The 22,673-nt window shown below is 56.8% G+C and overlaps 1 protein-coding gene across 2 annotated transcripts in view; it reads left to right on the top strand.

Moving 5' to 3' along the window:
• The first annotated feature begins 363 nt into the window (after window positions 1-363).
• The window catches only part of MARK4 (microtubule affinity regulating kinase 4), a 32,864-nt gene continuing 10,554 nt past the window's right edge, over window positions 364-22,673 (top strand). For both annotated transcript variants that reach the window (XM_039248654.1, XM_039248662.1), the window contains exons 1-12: window positions 364-681; window positions 4,942-5,142; window positions 8,380-8,433; window positions 8,538-8,586; window positions 9,305-9,370; window positions 9,454-9,524; window positions 10,347-10,403; window positions 12,609-12,845; window positions 15,901-16,020; window positions 16,478-16,577; window positions 17,894-18,003; window positions 18,112-18,271. In XM_039248654.1, coding sequence (XP_039104585.1) covers window positions 631-681; window positions 4,942-5,142; window positions 8,380-8,433; window positions 8,538-8,586; window positions 9,305-9,370; window positions 9,454-9,524; window positions 10,347-10,403; window positions 12,609-12,845; window positions 15,901-16,020; window positions 16,478-16,577; window positions 17,894-18,003; window positions 18,112-18,271 — 1,276 coding nt within the window. In that variant the 5' untranslated portion in view covers window positions 364-630. The remainder of the gene's footprint in view (window positions 682-4,941; window positions 5,143-8,379; window positions 8,434-8,537; window positions 8,587-9,304; window positions 9,371-9,453; window positions 9,525-10,346; window positions 10,404-12,608; window positions 12,846-15,900; window positions 16,021-16,477; window positions 16,578-17,893; window positions 18,004-18,111; window positions 18,272-22,673) is intronic.

The raw sequence follows: 22,673 nt of genomic DNA, 5'->3' as shown, positions 1-22,673 counted from the left end.
TTTGTGTGTCTGCGCTTCTCCCTACTTCTGTCTCTCTATCCTTGTGTCTCTTTGTCTCTCTCTTTTCGTGTCTCTCCATCTCTGCGTCTCTCGATGTCTTTCTCTGCGTCTCTGGCGCTTTGCCGAGCCGTTTGTCTCCCCTTCTCTTCCGGTGAGTCCCTACTCTCCTGTGAGAACACGCTCGCTACCGACGCGCCCAGACCTGCCTCCGCCCCCAGAGCCCCCGGCTAGCCCGGGCCTGCGCCTTTAAGGGCCGGCGGCAGGGGGCGGGGTCTCGGCGGCCCCGCCCTGCCCGCCCCTCCCCCTGACGTCCCTTCCTCCCCGGCCCCTCCACCGCCTCCCTCCGCCGCCGCCCGGGCCGGCTCCGCGCCCCCTCCCCGGCCCCCGCCCGCCCGTCTGCCCGCCGCCCCCATGGCGCCCCGGGCCCCCACTGCACGGGGCCACTAGGACCCTCGGCGTCCCCTTCCCTTCCCCGCCCTGCCCCCTCTCCCGCGGCGCGAACCCGGGTGTCCACGGCGCCCAGCTTTTGAGCTCGCGTCCCCAGGCCAGCGGGGGGGGAGGGGAAGAGAGGGGACCCCGGGACCCCCGCCCCCCCCACCCGGCCGCCCAGTCCCCCGGGACCCGGAGAAAATGTCTTCGCGGACGGCGCTGGCCCCGGGCAACGATCGGAACTCGGACACGGTGAGTGGGGCCCGGCCCCTTGGGGAGCGCCGGTCGGGTTCCGCCGCCGAACCCCTCGTCCTGGTGTGCCCCGCGCCGCGCGAGCCCCTACCTTCGTTCCCCGGGCCCGGCCCCGCTTGCCACCTCCCGACCCCGGCCCGGACTTCCAGGCCTCTCGACCCTCCCCCACTCCAGCCCAGCCCGACCCCTGGGGGCGCCCCTCTCCCGGGACCCCTCTCTTGTCCCTCTGCAGACCGCTTCCGCTCGGGTCTCTCCCCTCCAGGAAGCCCCCTCCCCTGCTTTCCAGGAGCCCCTCCCTTCTCCGCGTGTTCTTAAGCCCCTTCCCCTCCTGGCCGCCCGTAGCCGACAACTCGCCCCCTCCAGGATTTGCAGGGCTCCTGACCCCCAAGGCCCGGCCCTGGCCCTCTCCCAGGAGGGCCTGGCCCAGTCCCGCCTCTGGCTCCGGCCTTCCCCATCTGGATGTGGGTGCCGGGCTCCCTGGGAGCCCCCCTTCTCTCATCACAGCCCTCCGCCCCTCTGGATCCTCCCGGATCCTGTGGGCACCCCCTCACAGGAAGCCGGTTTCCACCTTTCCTGGGCCCAGGGCCCTTTCTAGCTTGTTCAAGGTCTCTCCACTCCCAGGCCTGGTCCCTGTCTTCCAAGCAGCCCTGTCCCTGGATTCCTGGTACCCCGGGGCGTCCCCAGCACCCCCCTCCCCTGCACCCTAACTGGTGTCTTCTCCCAGGCAGCCTTGGCCTCCAACTTCCAGGCCCCTAGCCTAGTCTACTCCTTCTAGGCCCTGGACTAGTCTGACTCCAGGCCCCAGCCTGCCTCTATCAAGTCCTCAGCTCCGGGCAAGCCCCCTCCCCAAGCCCCCAAGGCCTTGACCCCCTCCTGGGCCCGGCGCTTCCTCACAGGACACCTCTTCTTCCACTAGTCTCCAGGTCCCCCATCTCGTCTGCCCTGAGACCTGCCTCTTCCTTGCGGGGGGGCGGGGAGGGAGGTCCAGCCCCCCAGGGAAGCCCCCTCCTCAACTTCGGAGGCCTCCTCCAGCTCCCAAGGCTTGGCCCCAGATCCTTCTTCCAGAAGACTCCTGGACTCAAAGCCTCTGGTCTTGTGTTGGCTGTGAGCCCTCTTCTCTTGGGGGGGGGGGGGTCCTGTCTCTTGGAAACCTCCCCAAGTTTCTGGGTGCTTTTGACCCCTGCCAAGGCTCAGGCTTTATTCTTGAGGGCTGCTCCTTGCCCTCCAGGACTTATGTGCCCCCTGACGTCTCTCTGCTTCCAGAGACTGAGCCTAGAAATCCCCTTCTTTAACTTCTAGGACTTTCCTCGGCCCCTCAGTTCCACTGGCCCATGGAACCCTTGGCCACCCTTCCCACTGTTCCCAGCCCCTGTCTCTGTACCACAGCCTGGGAGACCCCCCCCCCCATCTCCCCAGTTTCTGATTACGCTCAGCCCTTCCGAAGAGCCTCTCCCCAACCAATGCCAGACTCGTTCCCAGCACGGGTCTTTGTCCCTCTTCCCTCAGACCTCTGCCAGGTCCCTGCACGTCCCCCCACCCCCACCCCAGGCTGCCCAGCCACCCTCACTCCCCATCTCCACCATGCTTGTCTCTGCCCCTTCATCTTGCAAGCCCCTCCCTCACAGAGATCTCCCCAGCCACGCGGCCACGGCCCATGTACCATAGGCCGGACTCTGATTTGGGGGCTCTGATGAGAGATGAGATACCCACCCTAAACCACCCCGCCCCCCGGCGTCACTCAGGAAGTGCCGGGGTGGGGGGGGCCCATGGGCCTGGGTTCAAAGGCTGGTTCTCTGTGCCAGCCGGGTCACATCGTGTCTTCCAACTACTGGTTCTTCCTTTCTGAACCTCAGTGTCCTGCTCTGAAAAATGGGGATGCTTGCGTCCCTCGGGGGATTATCTGAGATGACAGGGGTGAAGCCTGGCACATGGGGCGCGCTCCACACACGGTCACCTGCTGTTGTGACTCTGGATCTGAGTCAGGCGGGCCCGTGGATTCTCACGCTGGGGCCGTCGTCCGTTGTTACATGCGCTCGCAGATGCCCTCCCCGCTCCGGGCCTCAGTTTGTGTCTAAGTAGGGTCCATGACAGCACCTTCCTGTTAGAGATGTTTTCAGGAGCCGTGAGATTCGTGTGAGTAAAACGCGTTGGAGCTGCTGTTCTTATTGTTACTTTGATTGTTCAGATAAGCTTGGGTTCAAATCTGGTTTCCGTGCCTCCCTCGCTGTGGGACCTGAGGCAGGTGACCTCACCCCTGTGAGCCTCGGTTTCTTCCTCTGTACAGTGGGGCCCCTCGCGGGCCTCCTCCTCCCTTGTGGTCCAGGTTTGCGCGCGGTGGGCATTTGAAGAGGGCCGGTGCCCTTCTCTCGTCCCAACTAGTCTGTAAGTCCTGCTGGTCAGTCCCGGCTGGGGCTCACCGACCTCTCCCTCTGGGAATCGGAGCTCACGGGCTCCCCTCCCTCCCCCAGTTACCACGACCATAGCCATGTGGGGTCATGCTCCCCCACCCCAAGTGCCAGGCCTGCCCCCCCCAATGCCAGGTTCCCTAGCAACAGGCGGGGCGTTGGGGCGCCAGCCGGGCGGGAGGGAGGGAGCCGGGCCAGCTGGTGGTGCCGGCCAAGTTTAGCTCCCGCCCCCGGCCCCTGGGGGCTTTGTCACCCACTGCCCTGGCCGCGCCCCTTGCAGGGGTCCCTCAAGCATGCTGCCTTCAGTGGGGTGCCCACCCCCGCCAGTTGGCTCTCACCTGATGGGGCTTCCTGTCCAAGCCCTTATCTCTGTGGGGATCAGGGGCCTCATCAGCCAGGATCTCTACCCCCCTTCCCAGCCTCCCTCCCCCAGGAGCAGCCCAGGGCAGGAGGTGGGAAAGAGCTGGACCCTCAGGAGCCAGCAGGCCCGGGATCGAATCCCCGGCACCCCGCTTCTGTGCCCTGTGACCTTGGCCAAGGGACTTAGCCTGCTTTAGCCTTGGGGTCCCCCTGTCTGGAGAATGTGGATCCTGACTGGCCACACAGGGGAGGCCCTGGGTGAGGACCCTGCGGGCAGCGGGCGTGTGGCTATGGTGTCAGCAGTGGCTCTTTCAGCCCCTTGTGGGGACCACTGTCTTTCCTTCCTCTCGTGGACGAACCGAGTGACCTTGACCAGGCACCTTCTCTCCCCAAGCCTCAGTTTCTCGTCTGGAACATGAGGATGTAGGTCCCGCCATCACCGGGCTAGTGCGGGAATTGAACATGAGGCACCTGCCAGCCCGGGCTGAGGCCTGTAGTCAAAGCTGCTTGATGAAGACGATGTGGGAGCGTGAGTCCGTGCGCTGTGGCAGTGGCGAAGGCCGTCAGCTGTGGGGTAAACGTGGCCCAGTTCTGGGCCTCAGTTTCCCTGCCTTAGAACGGGGCTGATGGCACGTTAATGCCCAGCACTCATTAAATCGCGGTCGTCGTCACGTAGTGAAGTAGCCGCACGGATTCCCTGCAGCGAGCCCTCACCCCTGTCTGTTCCCAGCCCCGGGCCCGGGGGCAGCACGGGGTCCGAGCAGAGCCACTTGGCTCAGGGCCTCTGGCTGCCTCCGTCGCCTGCACCCTGGGCCCCAGCGCTGAAAGGGAGGCACAGTCCCTGGGGCTCACAATCGGGACAGGGCAGCCCGGGGCGGGCAGTGACCTGCGGGGGAGAGGCCCGATGCGAGGGCTGGTGTGGGAGACTGCGGCTCGGGCTCAGGGCGCCGATGGGGCCGCACTGGTTCCCAGGGCGGTGGGGGTGGGGGAGGGGCGCCGGGGGAAGCAACAATGTTTTCCACCCGAGGAAGGTGACAGCGCGCGCGGGCGGCTGGCACGTCAGGGCACAATGAAGGCCCGTTGGTGACAGTGTTTGAAGTCGGATTTGGGGCAAATAGGGATCTGAAGAAAACGTTAGGGGCAGTAAGCCAAGAATAAAATGCTGCTCTTGGGGCTCAGAGCAGAATTGGGAGGGGAGCCCGACAGGGAGGTGCTGGGTGACCTGGGACACCTGGGGCCCGGCGTGGCCCCCAGATCGAGGACGCGGATCGGGGTCGAGGGCCCCGGCATTTCGAATAAAATACTGTGCGGTCTAAGCAGCCAGGAAAGGAAGTTGGGGGTTGGCTGCGGGGAGGGGCGAGGAGGAGGCCTGCTGTCCGGGACCCCCCAGCTGCTGGGGGTTGGGGGGCCCCCCAGCATTTTTGTCCTTGCAGGTGTTTTGGGGGGGGCGGGGCCCCACAGGTGCCACCGCTCACGCCCCGTCTCCGCTGTCCAGCATGGCACCTTGGGCAGCGGCCGCTCCTCCGACAAGGGACCATCCTGGTCCAGCCGCTCGCTGGGGGCCCGCTGCCGGAACTCCATCGCCTCCTGCCCCGAGGAGCAGCCCCACGTGGGCAACTACCGCCTGCTGAGGACCATCGGGAAGGGCAACTTTGCCAAAGTCAAGCTGGCCCGGCACATCCTCACCGGCCGGGAGGTGAGTTGGGGGACGGGCAGGGCTCGGGGCCCAGTCCTGCGGCCCCCGCCCTGTGGGAGGTGGCGCGAGGCCAGACTTGGCCCCCGCTCCGCTTTGTGACCTCACGTACATCCCTGGACTCTCTCCAGGGCAGGTCAGGGCATCTCAGATTCTTCCAGAACCATCCAGGGAGCATTGGGCTACCGTGGGAATTCAACATACATGAAGTCCTCGTCAGCCCAGGACTTAGCCCACAGTAGACGCTGTTGAATAAAAAGGCTGTGGGCGGGGCGCCTGGCCGGCTGGGTCAATAGAACATGTGACTCTTGATCTCCAGTCCTGAGTTCAAGCCCCACGTTGGGTCTAGAGTTTACTTGAAAAAAAAAAAAGAAGATGTGGGAGTGTGAGGTGATGAGGAACATCAGCTCCAGAGTAAACTGTCCAGCTCCGGGCCTCAGTTTCCCCACCTTATAACAGGGATGATGACGCATTAATGGCCAGTGGTCATTACATATTGGTCATCGTCCCTGGAATCATCGGGAACTCTCAGGTGGCAGGCAGAGAGCCGTGTGGCGTAGCTCTGAGGGTTCACGTGGCTTTTGTGAACGTCGAGCGGCTCCCTGTTTCCATGGTGGACTTTGGTTCCGTCGAATCTTGCAGCGATCTTCATGAGAGCATGTGAGAACTTGAATTCTCTCTATTTTTTAATGTTTATTTTTGAAAGAGAGAGAGAGAGAGAGAGAGACAGCATGAGCAAGGGAGGGGCAGAGAGAAGGAGACACAGAATCGGAAGCAGGCTCCAGGCTCTGAGCTGTCAGCACAGATCCCAACGCGGGGCTCGAACCCACGAACCGTGAGATCATGACCTGAGCCAAAGTCAGGTGCTTAACCAACTGAGCCACCCAGGCACTCCTTGAATTCTCAGTTAAGCACAGCCTCAGTCTCCCCACCTCCCTTCCCAGAGTGGGCATGTTGGAAATATGGCAACATTATTGCAGAAGGGCCCACGCAGACCTTGTAACCTAGATATGAAGCCTCTCGCTCTCTCTTGGGAGGAGGGCATGCCTCCTCTGTACCTCCTGTAATTTCAGAGAACGTGGCTGGAGCGATTCCTCCTGCCTTGGATGACCTCCTTCCTGCCCACACGCTGTCTATACCAGACACAAAAGACACCAGGCCCCAGTGGTTTTATGGGCATTTTCTACCAAACGTTCTAATTTTATGCCAATACTTCCAGGGACCGAGGGAAAAAATTCCACTGCCCAACTGATTTTAAGTGCTAGCTGGACAGTGACCAAAACGGCAGAACCAGCTCCAGACCCAGTGCTGGGCTGGCCTCACCCGCGAACACGGATACAACAATCTTAAGCAAGATAGTAGCAGATAGACACGGGTGCGTCCATTCAAGAAGGCTGTGTGGTGACAAAGCTGGGTTCATCCCAGGAATGTACAGTTCTTCTCAAATTGACAATTTATTCGTGTACTTCGCCACATTCACAGACTCAAGGAAAGAAACCATATGATCGTCTCAATCCTGGCATAAAAAGTGCTTGACAAAATTAAAAACCCGTTCGCGAGGATGTGAGCAAAGCTAACGGACCCTCTCCCGCACCAAGAACGTGTCGTGTCGTTCCCCCTGTGTGGTTCTTGAACGAGATTCCAGGGGCTTCTTAGAGGACCACCTTCCAAGGAAACGGGGTCTCCCAGGAGAAGGGTTCTGTACTCCAGCGGATCTGGAGGTGTCTGGGGGCGACCCCAAAACCCTGCAGGGAAACTATAGACCTAGAACTGAGTTTGGCCCCTTGTGACTGAAAAACTTACGGCGCTCTGCCCCAAAGTGCAATTCAAAATAAACACATGACCACGCTGCAAGATAAATATAAGGAGAGTTTAATAACTTTCGGATTCTTCCTCCGTGGTGACTGCCTCAAAGCTCTTTTAGACCTGGGGGTGCTGCGGCGCCTGGCTGGCTCAGTCTGTAGAGTATGCGACTCTTGATTTCAGGATCTTAAGTTCAAGCCCCATGTTGGGCTCTGGAGCCTACTCTAAAAAAAAAAAAAATTAAGGGGGCGCCTGGGTGGCTCAGTGGGTTAAGCATCCGACTTTGGCTCAGGTCATGATCTCGTGGTTCACGGGTTTGAACCCCACGTCCAGCTTGTTACTGACAGCTTGGAGCCTGGAGCCTGCTTTAGATCCTGTGTCTTCCTCTCTCTCTCTCCCTCTCCCGCTCATGATGTGTCTCTCAAAAATAATTAAACATTAAAATTTTTTTTTTTAACTAAGAAAAGCCAAAAACAAAAAACTAGGGGCGCCTGGCTGGCTCAGTTGGAGGAGTGTGCGGCTCTTGATCTTGGGGTTGTGAGTTCAAGCCCCATGTTGGGTGTAGAGATTACTTTTTTAAAAAGCTATAGTTTTTCTAATTAATTTTTTTAACATTTATTTGTATTTGAGAGAGAGAGAGCCTGAGCAGGGGAGGGGCAGAGAGAGACGGGGCAGAATCTGAAGCAGGCCAGCTGTCAGCACAGAGCCTGCCATGGGGCTTGAACTCACAAACCACCAGATCATGACCAGAGATGAAGTTGGCCACTCAACTGACTGAACCACCCAGGCGCCCCAAAACTGTATATAGTTTCTTAGTTATAAGTGTTTAAAAGGTAAACTCCATCAGGGTGTGTAAGTTCAAATCCCAGTCCACAGACTTACTAGCCATGTAACCTTGGCCAATTGACTGAACAGCTCTGTGCCTCAGTTTTTCAATCTGTAAATTGGGGATAATTCTAGCACTCGTATTGTGAGGATTGAAAGAATTCTCACTGGTAAAGCAAACTTACCAAGACCTGGTGACTCCTCGGTAGATGTTAGCTATAGTTATATATTATTTACTGTTTCACAATTCATGGGTTCCAAACAAAGACGTACTGTATGAGTGGTCTAAGGGGCCCTCACAAAGGGCCCCGAAAGCTCTCAGTCACTCTCACACACCCTCACACAGGCCCTTGGGGCAGCCCCACACAGGCCCTGCTGTGGAACAGGGGATATTTCCCTGTAGAAGTAAGGGAGTACTAGATACAGTGGGAACAGCATATGCAAAGGTCCTGAGGCCCAGATTTCCCATCCACCAGGGATGGCCCTGATTGAGGGGTTTTCTGTGAGAGGAGCAAAGGAGGGGCACACCCCTGAGCGATCTGAGTTGGGGTGGCCTTCCCCAGCTCAAGAGCCCTTGGCAGTTTGACCTTTCCCCCTTCCTTCCGCCTCCAGGTCGCCATCAAGATCATCGACAAAACCCAGCTGAACCCCAGCAGCCTGCAGAAAGTGAGGCCCAGGGAAAGGGAGCAGGGTGGGGGCCGGGTCAGGAAGAGAGTCTTTGAAACCACCCCCCATCATCCTTCTCTCTCTTCTGTTTTGGCCACGCCCAGCTGTTCCGGGAAGTCCGCATCATGAAGGGCCTCAACCACCCCAACATCGGTGAGGAGGGGAAGGGTGTGGGCTCAGAGGCTACCAGCTGGGGCACGTAGCAGAGGACACAGTCGGGGGACAGAAGAGCCGGCAGTTTTAACAGTTAGATCCGTTTGCTCTTGGCAGTATTGCTGCTCACTGGCTTTGTGACCTTGGGCAAGTCACTTAACCTCTCAGAGCCTCAGTTTCCTCTTCTGGAGTGGGGCTGCTAAGGGACCCACTTCAAGGTCATGGTGAGGGTCGGATAAGATTGAGCATTCGAAACACTTCCTTCAAAGCTGTGCTGTGGGAGCTGATCTGATGACTGCTATCACCACCAGCCATGGTCATTGTCATCCTTAGGCGGGGGGGAGAGGGGGATCTTTACCTGGAGAAGCAGGGCTTGGCCTGGCCTGGATGCAGCCACAGCGTGTATTCCCTCGTTTGTGTTCGCTCAGGAAGCGTGTACTGAGCAGCTGCTTTATGCCAGAGGCTGGGACCCCAGGCAGAGGCAGTGAAGCAGACAGACACAAACCCTGGGCTCCCAGAGCCCACTTTCTTGGGAGAAAGGAGGAGAGGTGGCGAAGTAGGGCTGAGGAGTTTGGAAAATCTTGCCGTCAGTAGGGAGCCATTGAGTGTTCGCAAGCGAGGGGTGTTCTGGTCAGCACATGCATAGTTAGAGAATGTGGGTGGAGCTGCAGAGGGGGGTCTCTTCCCGAATAACCCGTTTCCCCCGGGGTCATTGCAGTGAAGCTCTTCGAGGTCATCGAGACGGAGAAGACGCTGTACCTGGTGATGGAATACGCAAGTGCCGGTGAGCCGTCCCTCCCCGCCCTGCCTGCTGCACCCCTCCACCCCACGCCTCTGGCTGACCCCACTTTGGCCTCTGCCCTGCAGGAGAAGTGTTTGACTACCTCGTGTCACATGGCCGCATGAAGGAGAAGGAAGCTCGAGCCAAATTCCGACAGGTGGGGGCCACTGCTGGCGGCAGGGCTGGGGGCACCGCCTCCGTCCCCGGGGAGGAGGGGGTGGGCTGTCGGGCGGCCTGGGGGCTTCGATCCAGCTGGGAGGGAGGGTGGGTGATCTGGGTGTCCACGAGCATGCGAATGCCCAGGTGCGAGGGTGCCCTGACCCAGGCGTGCAGGGGTCGGGCACGTGGGTGTGAGGGTGGGCCCCGTATGGAGGGGTGCGACTGCGAGGGCGCGCCGGTGCCTGGGGCCTGAGGCTGGATGAGGCGGGTGGGGAATAGGCATGTGGGCGCCCAGGTATACAGGCGTGTGCGCACGTGGGTAGCAGTACGTGTGGCCCGGGTGTGGGTGCCCACGTTTGTCATTACGATGATGTGCAGGGGTGCGGAGCCCTGGAGTGTGGGTAAGAGGAGATGCCGGGGGTCGGGGGTGAGGGTTTGATGGGCGAAGGGACCGGAGTGCGGGCGCTGGTCCGGGGCTGGCCTGGGTGTCCGGGGGCCAAGTGTATCTCTGCAGGTGCACAGCGTTCTTGTGTGTGTTTCCAGAAAGGGGGGAGGGGACTGGTCACGGTGTCCTGGCCCCGATGCCCCTCCGGGAGGGTTGTGCGGGCGCCTGAGGCTGCCTGGGGTCTGAATGGAGATGTGTAGCTGCCGGTCCAAGGCGTTTCCTGCTGTGATTGCGTCAGCGCGTGAGGCTCCAGTCTGTGCCGGGAGAGGGTGGGGGGGGACCTGGGGTCCTGCATCCCGGGTGCGAGCAGGGGTCTGAGAGACGCCAAGAGACGCAGGGTCACAAGGAACTGACCTTCCCTGGCCTCCTCTCCAGATCGTGTCGGCTGTGCACTACTGTCATCAGAAGAACATTGTACACAGGGACCTGAAGGTGAGCACCCCCTGCAAGCTCCCCACCTCAGCCCACAGACCCCCCCCAACGTGTCCCCAGCCCTGCCTTCAGTCGCCCTGGGGTCCCTTGGGGCCTCCACATCACCCGCTCTTCTCCCTGTGCTCTGCCCTCGGCATCCAGGCCCCCTGGACTTTTCCCCAAGCTGTTGTGGCAGAGGAAGGGCCAGCAGATGGGGGAGCAGGTAGGGTGGTGGGGACAAGAAGAGACCCCAAGGGAAAGAAAATGTCCTGGGCCACCGTGCACGGTTACACATGTGCCGGACAAAGACGCAGGACGCAATAAAAGGGTTTGACCCCTCCCCACCCCGAGCCTCCAGAGACTTGACATCGTTCGGACTAGAGAATGTTCAGGAGTCTTCGAGACCTGAGGTTTCAGAGCCCCAGAGTCAGCGGGGCCTCCGGGTCTTAGAATCCCGGGCCTCTCAGAAGTTGAGGATCCTTGAGAGGGAGCCCCTGAGGCTGGCCCCGGGCGGGGAAGGGGCTCCGCCAGCCTGGACCCCGGCTGCCTGGCCAGGGTGAGCAGGGGCAGCCCCCTCGAGCCCTGGTCCCCACCCCGAGAGAGCCGCACTGAGTCGGGGCTTCTTGTCCTGGACCAGAGAGAGAGAGACGTTTGCCCTGCTCAGTCAGTCGACTTGTCTTGAGTATCGCTTCTTCTTTTTTTTTTTTTTTTAAATTAAAAAAAATTTTTTTTAAATTTTTTATTTATTTCTGAGAGAGAGAGACACAGCGTGAGCAGGGGAGGGTCCGAGAAAGGGAGACACAGAATCTGAAACAGGCTTTAGGCTCTGAGCTGTCAGCACAGAGCCCGACGCGGGGCTCGAACACACGAACCGTGAGATCATGACCTGAGCCGAAGTCGGACGCTTAACCGACTGAGCCACCCAGGCGCCCCAAGTATCGGTTATTGAGCAGCCTACTGTGTGCTAGGCGCCGTGCTTCCAGGAAGGTCTTCTTGAGGTGTTTGTGAAGGACCAGGTTGCTGTTAATATGTTCAATTCCCAGTCCGTTGTGGCCGACACTCTTGAGAGGTACATACAATAAAAGTGAAAAAAAAGTCCAAAATACAAGACCCATTTTTAAAAAAAAAAAAAAAAAAAAAAACTATGATTACATTCAAACACCATAACAAATAGACTGTCAGGTTGCTGTAGAAGTTTCTAGACCTTCTCTCTGTGGGTACCGGCCCTCTGAGGAAGCCCCTTAGAGATGTGGGGGTTTGCCCTGTACCGGTGCTTGAGATGACCATCCCCAGAGGGAGGCGCGCCCCCTGGTGGAGGGTCCTGGAAGTGACTGAAAGGGATTTGGGGGATCTGGTTGGTGCACCCCCCCCCCCGCCCCCGCTCCCCCTGGGGAGCCCACCTGAGGGACCAGCCCCCCGTGTGGGGTTGTGGCTGGATTATGGGGCCTCAGATGCTGGGACCGCAAGTGTCACCCCTGAGCAAGGTGGAGATGCCATTACGTTGAGGTTTGGGGAAGCTCTCACTGAAGCATGTGTCTTTGCGGGTCCCTGTTGGGACAGAGGGGGCGTGGTGACCTCCTGCTTAGGAGGGCAGGGGACCATGAGGAAGCCAGAGGTGCCAGTGGCCTGACTGGGGCAGGGCCGTGGTTGGGATGGGCCGCACGTGGACACTTCGGAGGGTGGACACGTGTGTCCAAAAGCTGCAAGAGGCAGACCCAGGTCGTAGAGAGGCCAGGCCTCTTTTGGAGTCCGCCGCCATCTTGCGGTGGGCGTGACACGGCCTCCCTCCTTCGTGAGCTGACTCCTTGTTATAAGAACACGCACCACTGAAAGTAGATAGAACCTTGATTTTCTGTTTTCATTTTTTGTGGGTCTAGGGCACTCAGTCCTCATGGTTTTCTTCTGGGTTTTTTTTTTTTCCTGCTGGGTAAATTAAGGCTCAGAAAGGGGCAGGAAGTTGCCTGAGGGCCCCCAGCTCTGCAGACCCCATAGGACAGTAATGGCTGATGGAATACAGCACTTCTTGCATGTAAAAGATTGTTCTAGGCCTTTCAGGATCCCCTTACTCCTCAAACAGCCTGCTGAGGTAGAGGCTGTGATGATCCCCCTTCTGCGGATGAGGAAACCGAGGCGCAGACCAGGTCACTGCCCCGAGTCACACAGGGAGGAGGGCCTGCGCTCCCGTGGCCCGTCCGCCCCACACGTACCCCGTCTCCCCCCTCCCAGGCGGAGAACCTCCTGCTAGACGCCGAGGCCAACATCAAGATCGCTGACTTCGGCTTCAGCAACGAGTTCACGCTGGGCTCGAAGCTGGACACGTTCTGCGGGAGCCCCCCGTACGCCGCCCCGGAGCTGTTCCAGGGCAAGAAGTACGACGGGCCCGAGGTGGACATCTGGAGCCTCGGCGTCATCCTGTACACGCTCGTCAGCGGCTCCCTGCCCTTCGACGGCCACAACCTCAAGGTGCCGGGCGGGGCTGGCGTGCGGGCCTTCACCTCCCCGGGGAGGGCCAGTGTCGCCTGCGGTCCCCGCGGCGGGTCGCGAGGGCAGCCCTAGGGGACCTGGCTCGCTGGGGTTCACACGCTCAGCAGCCGCCAGGTTTGAGTTCGAATCCCAGCTCACTCTGTCACTTGCTCAGTGAATATCTGCCGCCCACCTCTGGGGGTTCTTACAGATAAGAGAAAAGAGACGGAAATCTCTGCCTTTGTCCGCGCTGGACCGTGGCTGAGCTGGAGGGCGGGCTAACGTGGGGAGGGCCTGTCACAAAGGCCACCCAGCGCCCGAGTCCATTTCTGTGGAGTGTCCAGAACAGCAGATCCCTGGGGGCGGGGAGCGGATGAGCGGCGCCCCAGGCTGGGGGACTTGGCCCACAAGCTCTGTCCGGGGTGCTGACGGTGTCCTGAAGCTGATGTGTGAGGCCCACACGCCTCTGTGATCATTGACGTGAGACCTCTGCGTCAGGCGCTTCAAACAGAGAAGTGCCTGCCCCCGTGGGAGGGAGCAGAGCCGGGCCAAAACCAAAATAAATCAGCAAATCAAGTAATGTTGTCAGATGCTGACCTGTGCTGTGGGGGAGGGGCGCGTGGCGGGCTGGGAAGTACGGGGTGAGCAGCAGGGTGGTGTGGGGTTTTCTTCTCTGACCTTTTTTTTTTTAAATGTTTTATTTTTGAGAGAGAGAGAGAGTCCAAACAGGGAGGGGAAGAGAGGGGGTACAGAGGCTCTAAACCAGGCCCTGCACTGGCAGTAGAAAGCCCGAAGCAGGGCTCGAACCCACAAACCGTGAGATCATGACCTGAGCTGGAGTCAGTCGCTCAACCGACTGAGTCATCCAGGCGCCCCTCTGACTCTTTTTTTTTTTTTAATATTTATTTTGAGGGGGAGGGTCAGAGAGAGTGGGAGAGAGAATCTCAAGCAGAGCCCAATGCGTGGCTCGATCCCACGAACCATGAGATCATGACCCTGAGCCCAAACCAAGAGTCAGATGCTTAACTCCCCAAGCCACCCAGGCGCCTGGCCCCTTCTTCAACCTTTTTATTCTGAAACCCGGCCAGTCTATGGAGAAGTTGTAGGACTGGGACAGAGAACATATGGGACTTTGCAGGACGTGCTTGGGTCGCCAGCATCCGGCCACGTTTGCCATTAGCAATCGATACAGGCAACACAGTACCGTCTTTGCCAATCCTCATGGAACGTTTGGGTGACGGCCACAGACCTGCTGCCCCTGTGTCCCGGCGGGGGTCACACAGCAGGGTCTGCCGACGCTCGGGGATTCTCTTGTCTGCAGTCACACTCGGGAAGCCCAGCCGGGGCTCAGTCCTGGCCCGTAGCCCACCACCGCCGTCAGGTGTCCCCAGTCGTCCTGAGAATGTCCTCGTAGCTGTTTCTCTGGGGGACAGGCCACCAGAGCAGGGACCCGAGTGATGAGGAGGAGGGAACCCCTTCTTCACAGAGGCCTCAGCCGAGCCGCCGACCCCTCTGAGCCTCAGTCTCCCCCTCTGTTCGGTGTCCGTTAAGGTGACCAGCCGTGTAGCAGCGATTCGAGGGCTCGCTAAGATCAGGCGTGCCAAGCGCTCACCATCACAGAATAATCTCTCTGAGCCCCAGGCATGAAGCCAAGAGGCCCGGCCGGTGTCCCACCTGCCCCAGGCCCTTGTCACCTCCAGTGGTCCTGGTTTCCCCACCAGGTGCCCTCAGCCTTTCTGGGCAAAGGAGACATGTAGCTAGAGTTAGGTCCCCATGCTGTTATTTTCCTTGCCAAGCGACCTTGGGCATACCCCCTTTCAGAACCTCAGTTTCCCTGCCTGTAAGATGGGGACATTAAGAGTATCCATTGATGGCCACCCTGGGCGTCTAAAGCCCTCCACCAGGACCTGGCATCTGGCCAGGGCGTTACTCTCGGGAGCCGCACTGGTGGCGGCAGTGATGGCCCATTGGCTACTTCTCACTACCACGTGACAGCATTTGTGTGGCATGGTGGTTACGTAGGCCAGGCTCCAGAGCCAGACTGCCTGGCTTTGAATCCTGGCCCTCCCGTTTCCTGGCTGCACACTCCTAGCGCAAGTGACTTAACCTCTCTAAGCCTAAGTTTCCTCGTCTGGAAAATGGGCATCATAGCCCTGCTTCACAGCATTGTCAGGGGTACAGATGCAACTTGCGTGAAGCCCTCAGGACGTGGCCTGCGTGCTCGGCTCTGAAAGCGATACTCACTAGTATTAAATATTCACGACCCTTCAGGCTGTGATGATCTGTAGACCCAGGAGGCTCCCAGGCATGGGCCTCTTCCGGCCCTTTTAGGTGGATGCCCTGGAAGGGAGCTCCCAGCCCAGAGCTCCACCCAGAGATTCCCCCTCCCCCAACACCTTTTCCCCCCACCCCTCCATTTCCTGTCTCCCCCAGTGCTTTCTTCAGGCTGAAAGGGGTTCTCCCTGGTCTGCCATGCCCTGGAGCTCGAAGTTTATTTTCTCCGTCTTGGCTGGGGTCCTTAAAAAAAGAAAAATGCCTGCGTGTAAATCAGTCCCCAGGGTCCCACAGTTCTTTGGCAAGACAGGCACGCCTAGGGGAGAGGGGATCTGAGGGGTGAGAGGCCAGAGGGCAGGATCCCCGCCCCTCCTCCCCCTTTGTAAACCTGTTAAGTCACATGTACCCTGAGCCAGACACGGGCTGTGCATCTTACTTATAAAGCAGTGTGGGTGCCGGGAGCCTGGGCACACAGACCAGAAGACTGAAGCCCGATGCTGACTCCTCTCTGACTGGCTTGTAGAATTCGCTTTCTCATTTTTATTCCTCTGAATAAAAAATGCTTTAAAAAAAAAATTTTTTTTTTAAATTGCCGCATCTAGGATGGGGTTCCCATTTTACAGACGGGCAGTCGTGGTCAGGAGAGAGGGGTAGGGCTTTGCCACCTGTCGCCTCTGTTGGGAGATTGGGAGAGAGGAGTGTGTGTGTGTGTGTGAGAGAGAGAGAGATGGGTCAGGGAGGCCGGGTGGACCCCTCCCCCAATAACCTTGTTCCCCTATAGGAGCTGCGGGAGCGAGTCCTCAGAGGGAAGTACCGGGTCCCTTTCTACATGTCAACAGACTGTGAGAGCATCCTCCGGAGATTTTTGGTGCTGAACCCAGCTAAACGCTGTACTCTCGAGGTAAGCCCCGGCCCCGCACCCTCTCCTTACAGCCTTGTGCCCTCACTTTTCCTCTCCTGTGCCCATCTGCCTAAGCGGGGGGAGGGAGCCAGGCAGCCCAAGAAAAGACTCCCGGGCCGTCTCGACGCCACCCCCGGACAGCTTCGCCCACTCCCCGCCATGCCAGTAATTAGCTAATGAGCTCCTCGGCTGATTACAGGGTGCTGGGGGCCCAGATGATGCGGAGGAGGGAGGTGACATTGGGAGGCTCTGACGGAGGGGGTGCTGGGGGTGTGGTGAGGAGGCGCTGGCTCTCAGGAAGCCCTCGATGCTGGGGTGTCAGGTCTTAGAGGCTGGGGTGGGGGCAGGGCACATAGCTCGACTTGGGGGCCTCCCTGGGAGACAAGGAGCTGTATTTCCCTGCTTTTGTCTGACGTCTGTCTTCCCCCTTCCCTCTCCTGCCCCCCGATTCCTGCAGCAAATCATGAAAGACAAATGGATCAACATCGGCTATGAGGGTGAGGAGTTGAAGCCATACACGGAGCCCGAGGAAGACTTTGGGGACACCAAGCGAATCGGTGAGGATCAGGGAGAGCAGGCACCCCCGCTCCTCAGAGCCACAGGCCACGGAGCTTCCCAGCCCCCGTGGTACCCTTTTGACCAGCGCATCAGAGAAGTTTTCAAGGCAACTAGGGAGAGCAAAGTCTGGGCTGCTACTTTCTGGCTGTGTGAGGCTGGGCAGGCGACTTCCCCTCTCTGTGCTTCCATTTCCTCATCTGTAAAATGGGACAATCATAGATCCTATCATAGGGTGTTGTTGTGAATATGAAGTGAGTAAATCTCCATACAGCACTTGGTTTTGACACTTAAGGCACAAAAAGAAATCACACAGCTCACTTCCAGAAATGTTTGGGCACAAGTCATTGGTAATCTGCACGTTTGGGGAAAGCCCCTGTGTTGGCATGTGCCTTACCCACCAACCCTTTGGTCCCAAATCTTCCAGCCTGGGACCCTTGAACTCTGGACCCCTAAGGCATGAGCCCTCGAAGAGCCCCTTAGGAGCCGTCTATTCACTGTCCATTATACAGCTAAGGAGACCGAGGCCACCATCAGAGAGCTGGTTGCATTAATCAGGAGTTTTGTGGTTGTATGTAATAGAAAACCCAAGCCAATCTGGCTTAAACTGGTAATAATAATAGGCAGACCCATTTGAAATTATTTTTATAGGTCAAAATTTGTCAAGATCAGCAACTTCATATGGTATCACTTAATAGTGGTAACTTATTCATGCACATAACTGAAAACACCAGGGTATGTCGGCCTTCAGGCACGGCTGGACCCAGGCGCTCAAAGACCGTCGTTGGAAATCTTAGTGGTGGCTTCTCTCCCGGGCAGCCCACGGCCACAGGAGCAAGCTGGCGACAGTATATACTAGTGGCCTGGCCATCCTATCAGAAAGAGGAGCCGCTTTCCTAAATGTTTCAATGGGCTGATGCCCATTGGCTGCCTCTCAACCAGGCCTTGGGGATGGAGTGCTCTGATTGGCCAGAACTGGGCCATCCTGAACCAATCAGTGTGGTTTTGGGTATAGAGCGTTCTGAGTGGCCAGACCCGGGTTGTACGCCTGCCCTGAGCCAATCATTGTGGCCGTGGGGATGGACTGCTCTGGTCAGACTTGGGTTTTACACCTGCGCTGGGGGCTTGGCACAGGTAGGGGTCGGCCAGGTGATCCGAGCGGGAACGAAATGTTCTTCCAAGGAAATCGGGGTGCTGCCGGCAGAAGGGGGGATGGGTTCGGAACAGGCCAGAGAGCAGGCGTGGCTGTGTGACACAGAAGCGAGCCTAAGGGAAGGGTCTGGGCAGATTGAACCTCCTCTCCATCCCCCTCTCCCAGAGGTGATGGTGGGTATGGGCTACACGCGGGAAGAAATCAAAGAGGCCTTGACCAGCCAGAAGTACAACGAAGTGACCGCCACCTACCTCCTGCTGGGCAGGAAGACTGAGGTCAGAAGGCGCCAGGGGCATTTGGGATGCGCGATGCCCGGGGTGGAGGGACTTTGGGGGCAGAGGGGGCAGAGGCGCTGAGGCCCCTTCTCTGTCACCCTCCTGCAGGAGGGCGGGGACCGGGGCACCCCGGGGCTGGCCCTTGCACGGGTGCGGGCGCCCAGCGACACCACCAATGGAGCAAGCTCCAGCAAAGGCACCAGCCACAGCAAAGGGCAGCGGAGCGCCTCGTCCACCTACCACCGCCAGCGCAGGCACAGCGACTTCTGTGAGTACAGCCTGCCCCTGCCGCGCGCGCAGCCCCAAGGCCCCAGCCCCACCTTCCATCAGGGTCGCCTGACTGGCAAGCCCAGAAACCCGCTGGAGCCAGCTGCAGGGAAGAGAGGAATTTCGCAGAAAGATGCTGGGACGTGACAGGCAACTTGGAGGTGGCAGTGCCCAGCCGAGCCAGGAAGGGATTAGGCACTGGAAACTCGCCCAGAGCAGACACTCGCTGTTTCATGCCTCCTCTCTGTTCCTCTGGTTTTTCCTTTCTCTCTTACTTATCTCACCTTATCTTTTTCCCAGTTTCTCAACCCAATCCGTCTCTGTTTTGGAGACCGGCCCCAGTGGTAGCCTGGAATCCCTTTGGTCCACTTGTCAGGCACAGAGCTCCCAGGTCAGCGTCCACTTGGGATTTAGCCACTGTGATGCGGATACAGGAGGACATTGCATAAAGTGGCTGCGGAGAGCCTGCCCTCTGGCTCGCCTCCACACTGAAAGGATGAGAGGCCCTTCCTAGTGGAAAGGGGCTGGGCGGACACCTACTTGTACCCCTCACTCTGTACCTGAAAGATAGTCATCACCCACAGAAAAAAGACCCCACAACCGCCACCACAGATTACACGTGGAAGCTTCCAAGAGGTCTCTTACCTACAACCTCCTCAAGTGTTAATCCTCCCAACTATGCTTTTTTTAATGTTTATTTTTGAGAGAGACAGAGCATGAGCGGGGGAAGGGCAGAGAGAGAGAGGGAGACGTAGAATCCAAAGCAAGTTCCAGGCTCTGAGCTGTCAGCACAGACCCCGATGTGGAGCTTGCACTCATGAACCACGAGATCATGACCTGAGCCATCCAGATGCCCCCCACCCAGCTATTTTTTAAGTGGCTTTATTGAGATATGATTCACCTACCATGCAGTTCACCCAAAGTGGACAAATCAGGGGCGTTGGTGTGTTCACAGAGTTGTATAGCCAGCCTCACAATCCATTGTAACACATTAAAAAAATTTTTTTAATTCATTTTTTGAGAGAGAGAGACAGAGCGAGCATGCAGGAGAGGGACAGAGAGAGAGATGGAGAATGAGAATCCCAAGCAGGCTCCATGCTATCAGCACAGAGTCCAAAGCGGAGCTTGAACTCACGAACCGTGAGATCATGACCTGAGCCGAAACCAAGAGTCGGATGCTTAACCAACTGAGCCCCCCAGGCGCCCCTGAGCACACTTTCATCGCCCCAGAAAGAAACACCACAAGCCCTAGCTAACTGTCACCCCTCACCCCCCCTTCCACCGCCCCTAGCCCCTGACAACCAGCCATCTGTTCCCTGTCTCTACAGCAGATTCCCCTATTCTGGACATTTCTTATAAGGAGAGGTTTACAACACGTGGCCTTTTGTGTCTGGCTCCTTTCACTTAGGATGACATTTTCATCCCGTGTTAGCAGGAATAGCATTTCATTCCTTTTAATGGCCCAGTATATATATATATATATATATTTTTTTTAATGTTTTTTTTTTTATTTATTTCTAGGAGAGAGAGAGAGACAGCGTGAGCAGGGGAGGGTCAGAGAGAGAGGGAGTCACAGACTGAAACAAGCTCCAGGCTCTGAGCTGGCAGTCAGCACAGAGCCTGACGCGGGGCTCGAACCCACGAACCGCGAGATCATGACCTAAGCGAAAGTCGGACGCTTAAACTGACTAAGCCACCCAGGCGCCCCATAATGGCCCAGTAATAATCCGTTTCATAGATCTACCACACTGTGTTCATCCATTCATCCGCTGGTGGACGTTGGTCCCTTCTGGCTTTTGGCGATTGTGAATTTATGCTGCCGTGAACATTTCACGTACAAGTTTCTATATGAATGTATGTGTTCCTTCCTCTGGGGCGTGTACTAAGGAGTGGACCTGCCAGGTCACGTGGTAACAACGTTTAACGTTTTGAGGCTCTGCCAGTATATTTCTCTCCAGAGGTGATGTGCTTTACTCTAGGGACCGGCACTAGCGGGGAGAGAGGGGTGTCAGGGAAACTCCGCATTAGTCGTAAGCGGGAAGTGGGGGAGGTTCTGGAAGGTCAAGTCATTCCCTTTCCCTGGATTGCCTTTTTCTACCTATAAAATAGCCGGATTGGTCCAGAAAGTCCTTAAGAAGCTTGGGAGTCCAGCGTTCTGTGGTTACAACATGGTAACCTTACAAAAATGCCCACATAGATGGGGCACCTGGGTGGCTCAGGGGGTGAAGCGGTCGACTCAGCTCAGGTCATGATCTGGTGCGTGGATTCGAGCCCCGTGTCAGGCTCTGTGCGGACAGCTAGCTCAGAGCCTGGAGCCTGCTTCAGGTTCTGTGTCTCCCTCTCTTTCTGCCCGTCCCCTGCTCATGCTGTCTCTCTCTCTCTCTCTCTCAGAAACAAATAAAACATTAAAAACATTTAAAAAAATAATAATAAACATTAAAATTTTTAAATTAAAATTTAAAAAAACCCACCCACGTAGAAACCTTCTGGGTTCTCGGAGTCCCCAGAGGATTGCCGACAGTGCCCTGTGTCTGTCACTTACAGACCTTATTATGCTTCTGGCACTTTCGAGCTTTAAGGTTCCTGAGGAATGAACACAAAGAAGTTTCAATCGTCTGAAGGTCATGAACACGTTCAAGCCCACTGGTTCTAAAACCGTAATTTCCTAAGACGTTCCAAGGGACCAAGTTGGTTCATTTTTTTTTTTAATGTTTTATTTATTTCTAGGAGAGAGAGAAAGAGACAGCATGAACAGGGGAGGGTCAGAGAGAGAGGGAGTCACAGACTAAAACAGGCTCCAGGCTCTGAGCTGGCAGTCAGCACAGAGCCCGACGCGTGGCTCTAACCCACGAACTTCGAGATCATGACCTAAGCAAAAGTCGGACGCTTAACCAACTAAGCCACCTAGGCACCCCTATTTTGTTTTTAAAATGAATACAGTCCCATCCTTCAAAATTTGATAGCACAAGTAGCAGAGTGGATAATAAAAAAAGGTTGTATCCAACACCGATCTCACGGTTATCCTTGGGGGCAGCTGCTGTTACCTGTTTTCTTACTAATTCTTTCAGAGAGATTTTATTCATATACAAATAGAGTTAATCCTTCAACAGTGCAGGGGTCAGGGCACCGGCCCCTGAGGCGTTGAAAATCCACGTATGATAACTTGTGACTCTCCCAAAATGTAACTGCTAATAGCCTGTGGTCGATTGGAAACCTCACTGACAACATAGTCCATCAACAGTCAACACATACTTTGTATGTTGTACATGTTATATTCTGTAGCCTTACGGGAGAGGAAGCTAGCGACAAGAAAATATCCTTAAGAAAATCACAAGGAGGAGCGCCTGGGTGGCTCAGTCGGTTAAGTGTCTGACTTCGGCTCAGGTCATGATCTGAGTCCCGCGTCGTGGGTTCGAGCCCCGCGTCGGGCTCTGTGCTGACAGCCAGCTCAGAGCCTGGAGCCTACTTACTTCAGATTCTGTGTCTCCCTCTCTCTCTGACCCTCCCCTGCTCACGCTTTCTCTCTCTCTCTCTCTCTCAGAAATAAATAAAACATTTTAAAAGAATCAGTAGTGCCTGGAACATGGCAAACATCTATAATTGTTAAAAAAAAAAAATCACAAGGAAAAGATCATTTGCACTACCAGATAGCATTCATCAAAAAACTGCCACGCGGAGTTCAAGCTCATCTTGTCCCAGGGTCGGCTGTATATAAAGATGGATGTGAAAAGGAGAGAGAGGAAAAGAGCCATAAAGATATATAAATACAGTGCTAACATTCATGCAGCATAAAGGGACATGAAAAAAAAGCGTTAGTCTCACCTTTTAGGGCAAATGATAGCCTTTGAAGATGTTCATCTATAAATATGTAGACAGAGATAAATAGAAATGGAGAGATCTACACATTTCCCCTATTTTATACAAATGATAGGCCACCGGAGACCTCAGGCCTCGCCTTTTCTGCTCTGCACTGTCTTGAAGATCGTTCTTTGTTGGTACATAAGCAGCTCCGCCTTCGAGCTGCAGAGTAATCCTTCCTGTAGAAATTTCTAGGGGCACCTGGGTGGCCCAGTGGGTTGAACCTAAGTCTTCCGCTCAGGTCAGGACCTCATGGCTCCTGGGTTCTAGCCCCGCGTCGGGCTCTGTGCTGACAGCTCGGAGCCTGGAGCCTGCTTCGGATTCTGCGTCTCCCTCTCTCTGCCCCTCCCCCACTCATGCTCTATTTCTCTCTGTCTCAATAATAAATAAACATATTTTTTTTTTTTTAAATCTTGACTTTCCGTAGGCATTCCCCTATTGGGGAGCACTTAGCCTGTTCCCAATCCTTGGGCCTTAAAAGAAAAACAACGATGCCGTGAACAGGCTGCGCGCATGTATCATTTACGTGCAGTCTGGGGTCAGTG

Source organism: Hyaena hyaena, unplaced genomic scaffold (assembly GCF_003009895.1).
Source record: "Hyaena hyaena isolate Hyena2069 unplaced genomic scaffold, ASM300989v1 scaffold_9, whole genome shotgun sequence".
Lineage (NCBI taxonomy): Eukaryota > Metazoa > Chordata > Mammalia > Carnivora > Hyaenidae > Hyaena > Hyaena hyaena.
This window is presented reverse-complemented; position numbering and strand designations above follow the sequence as displayed.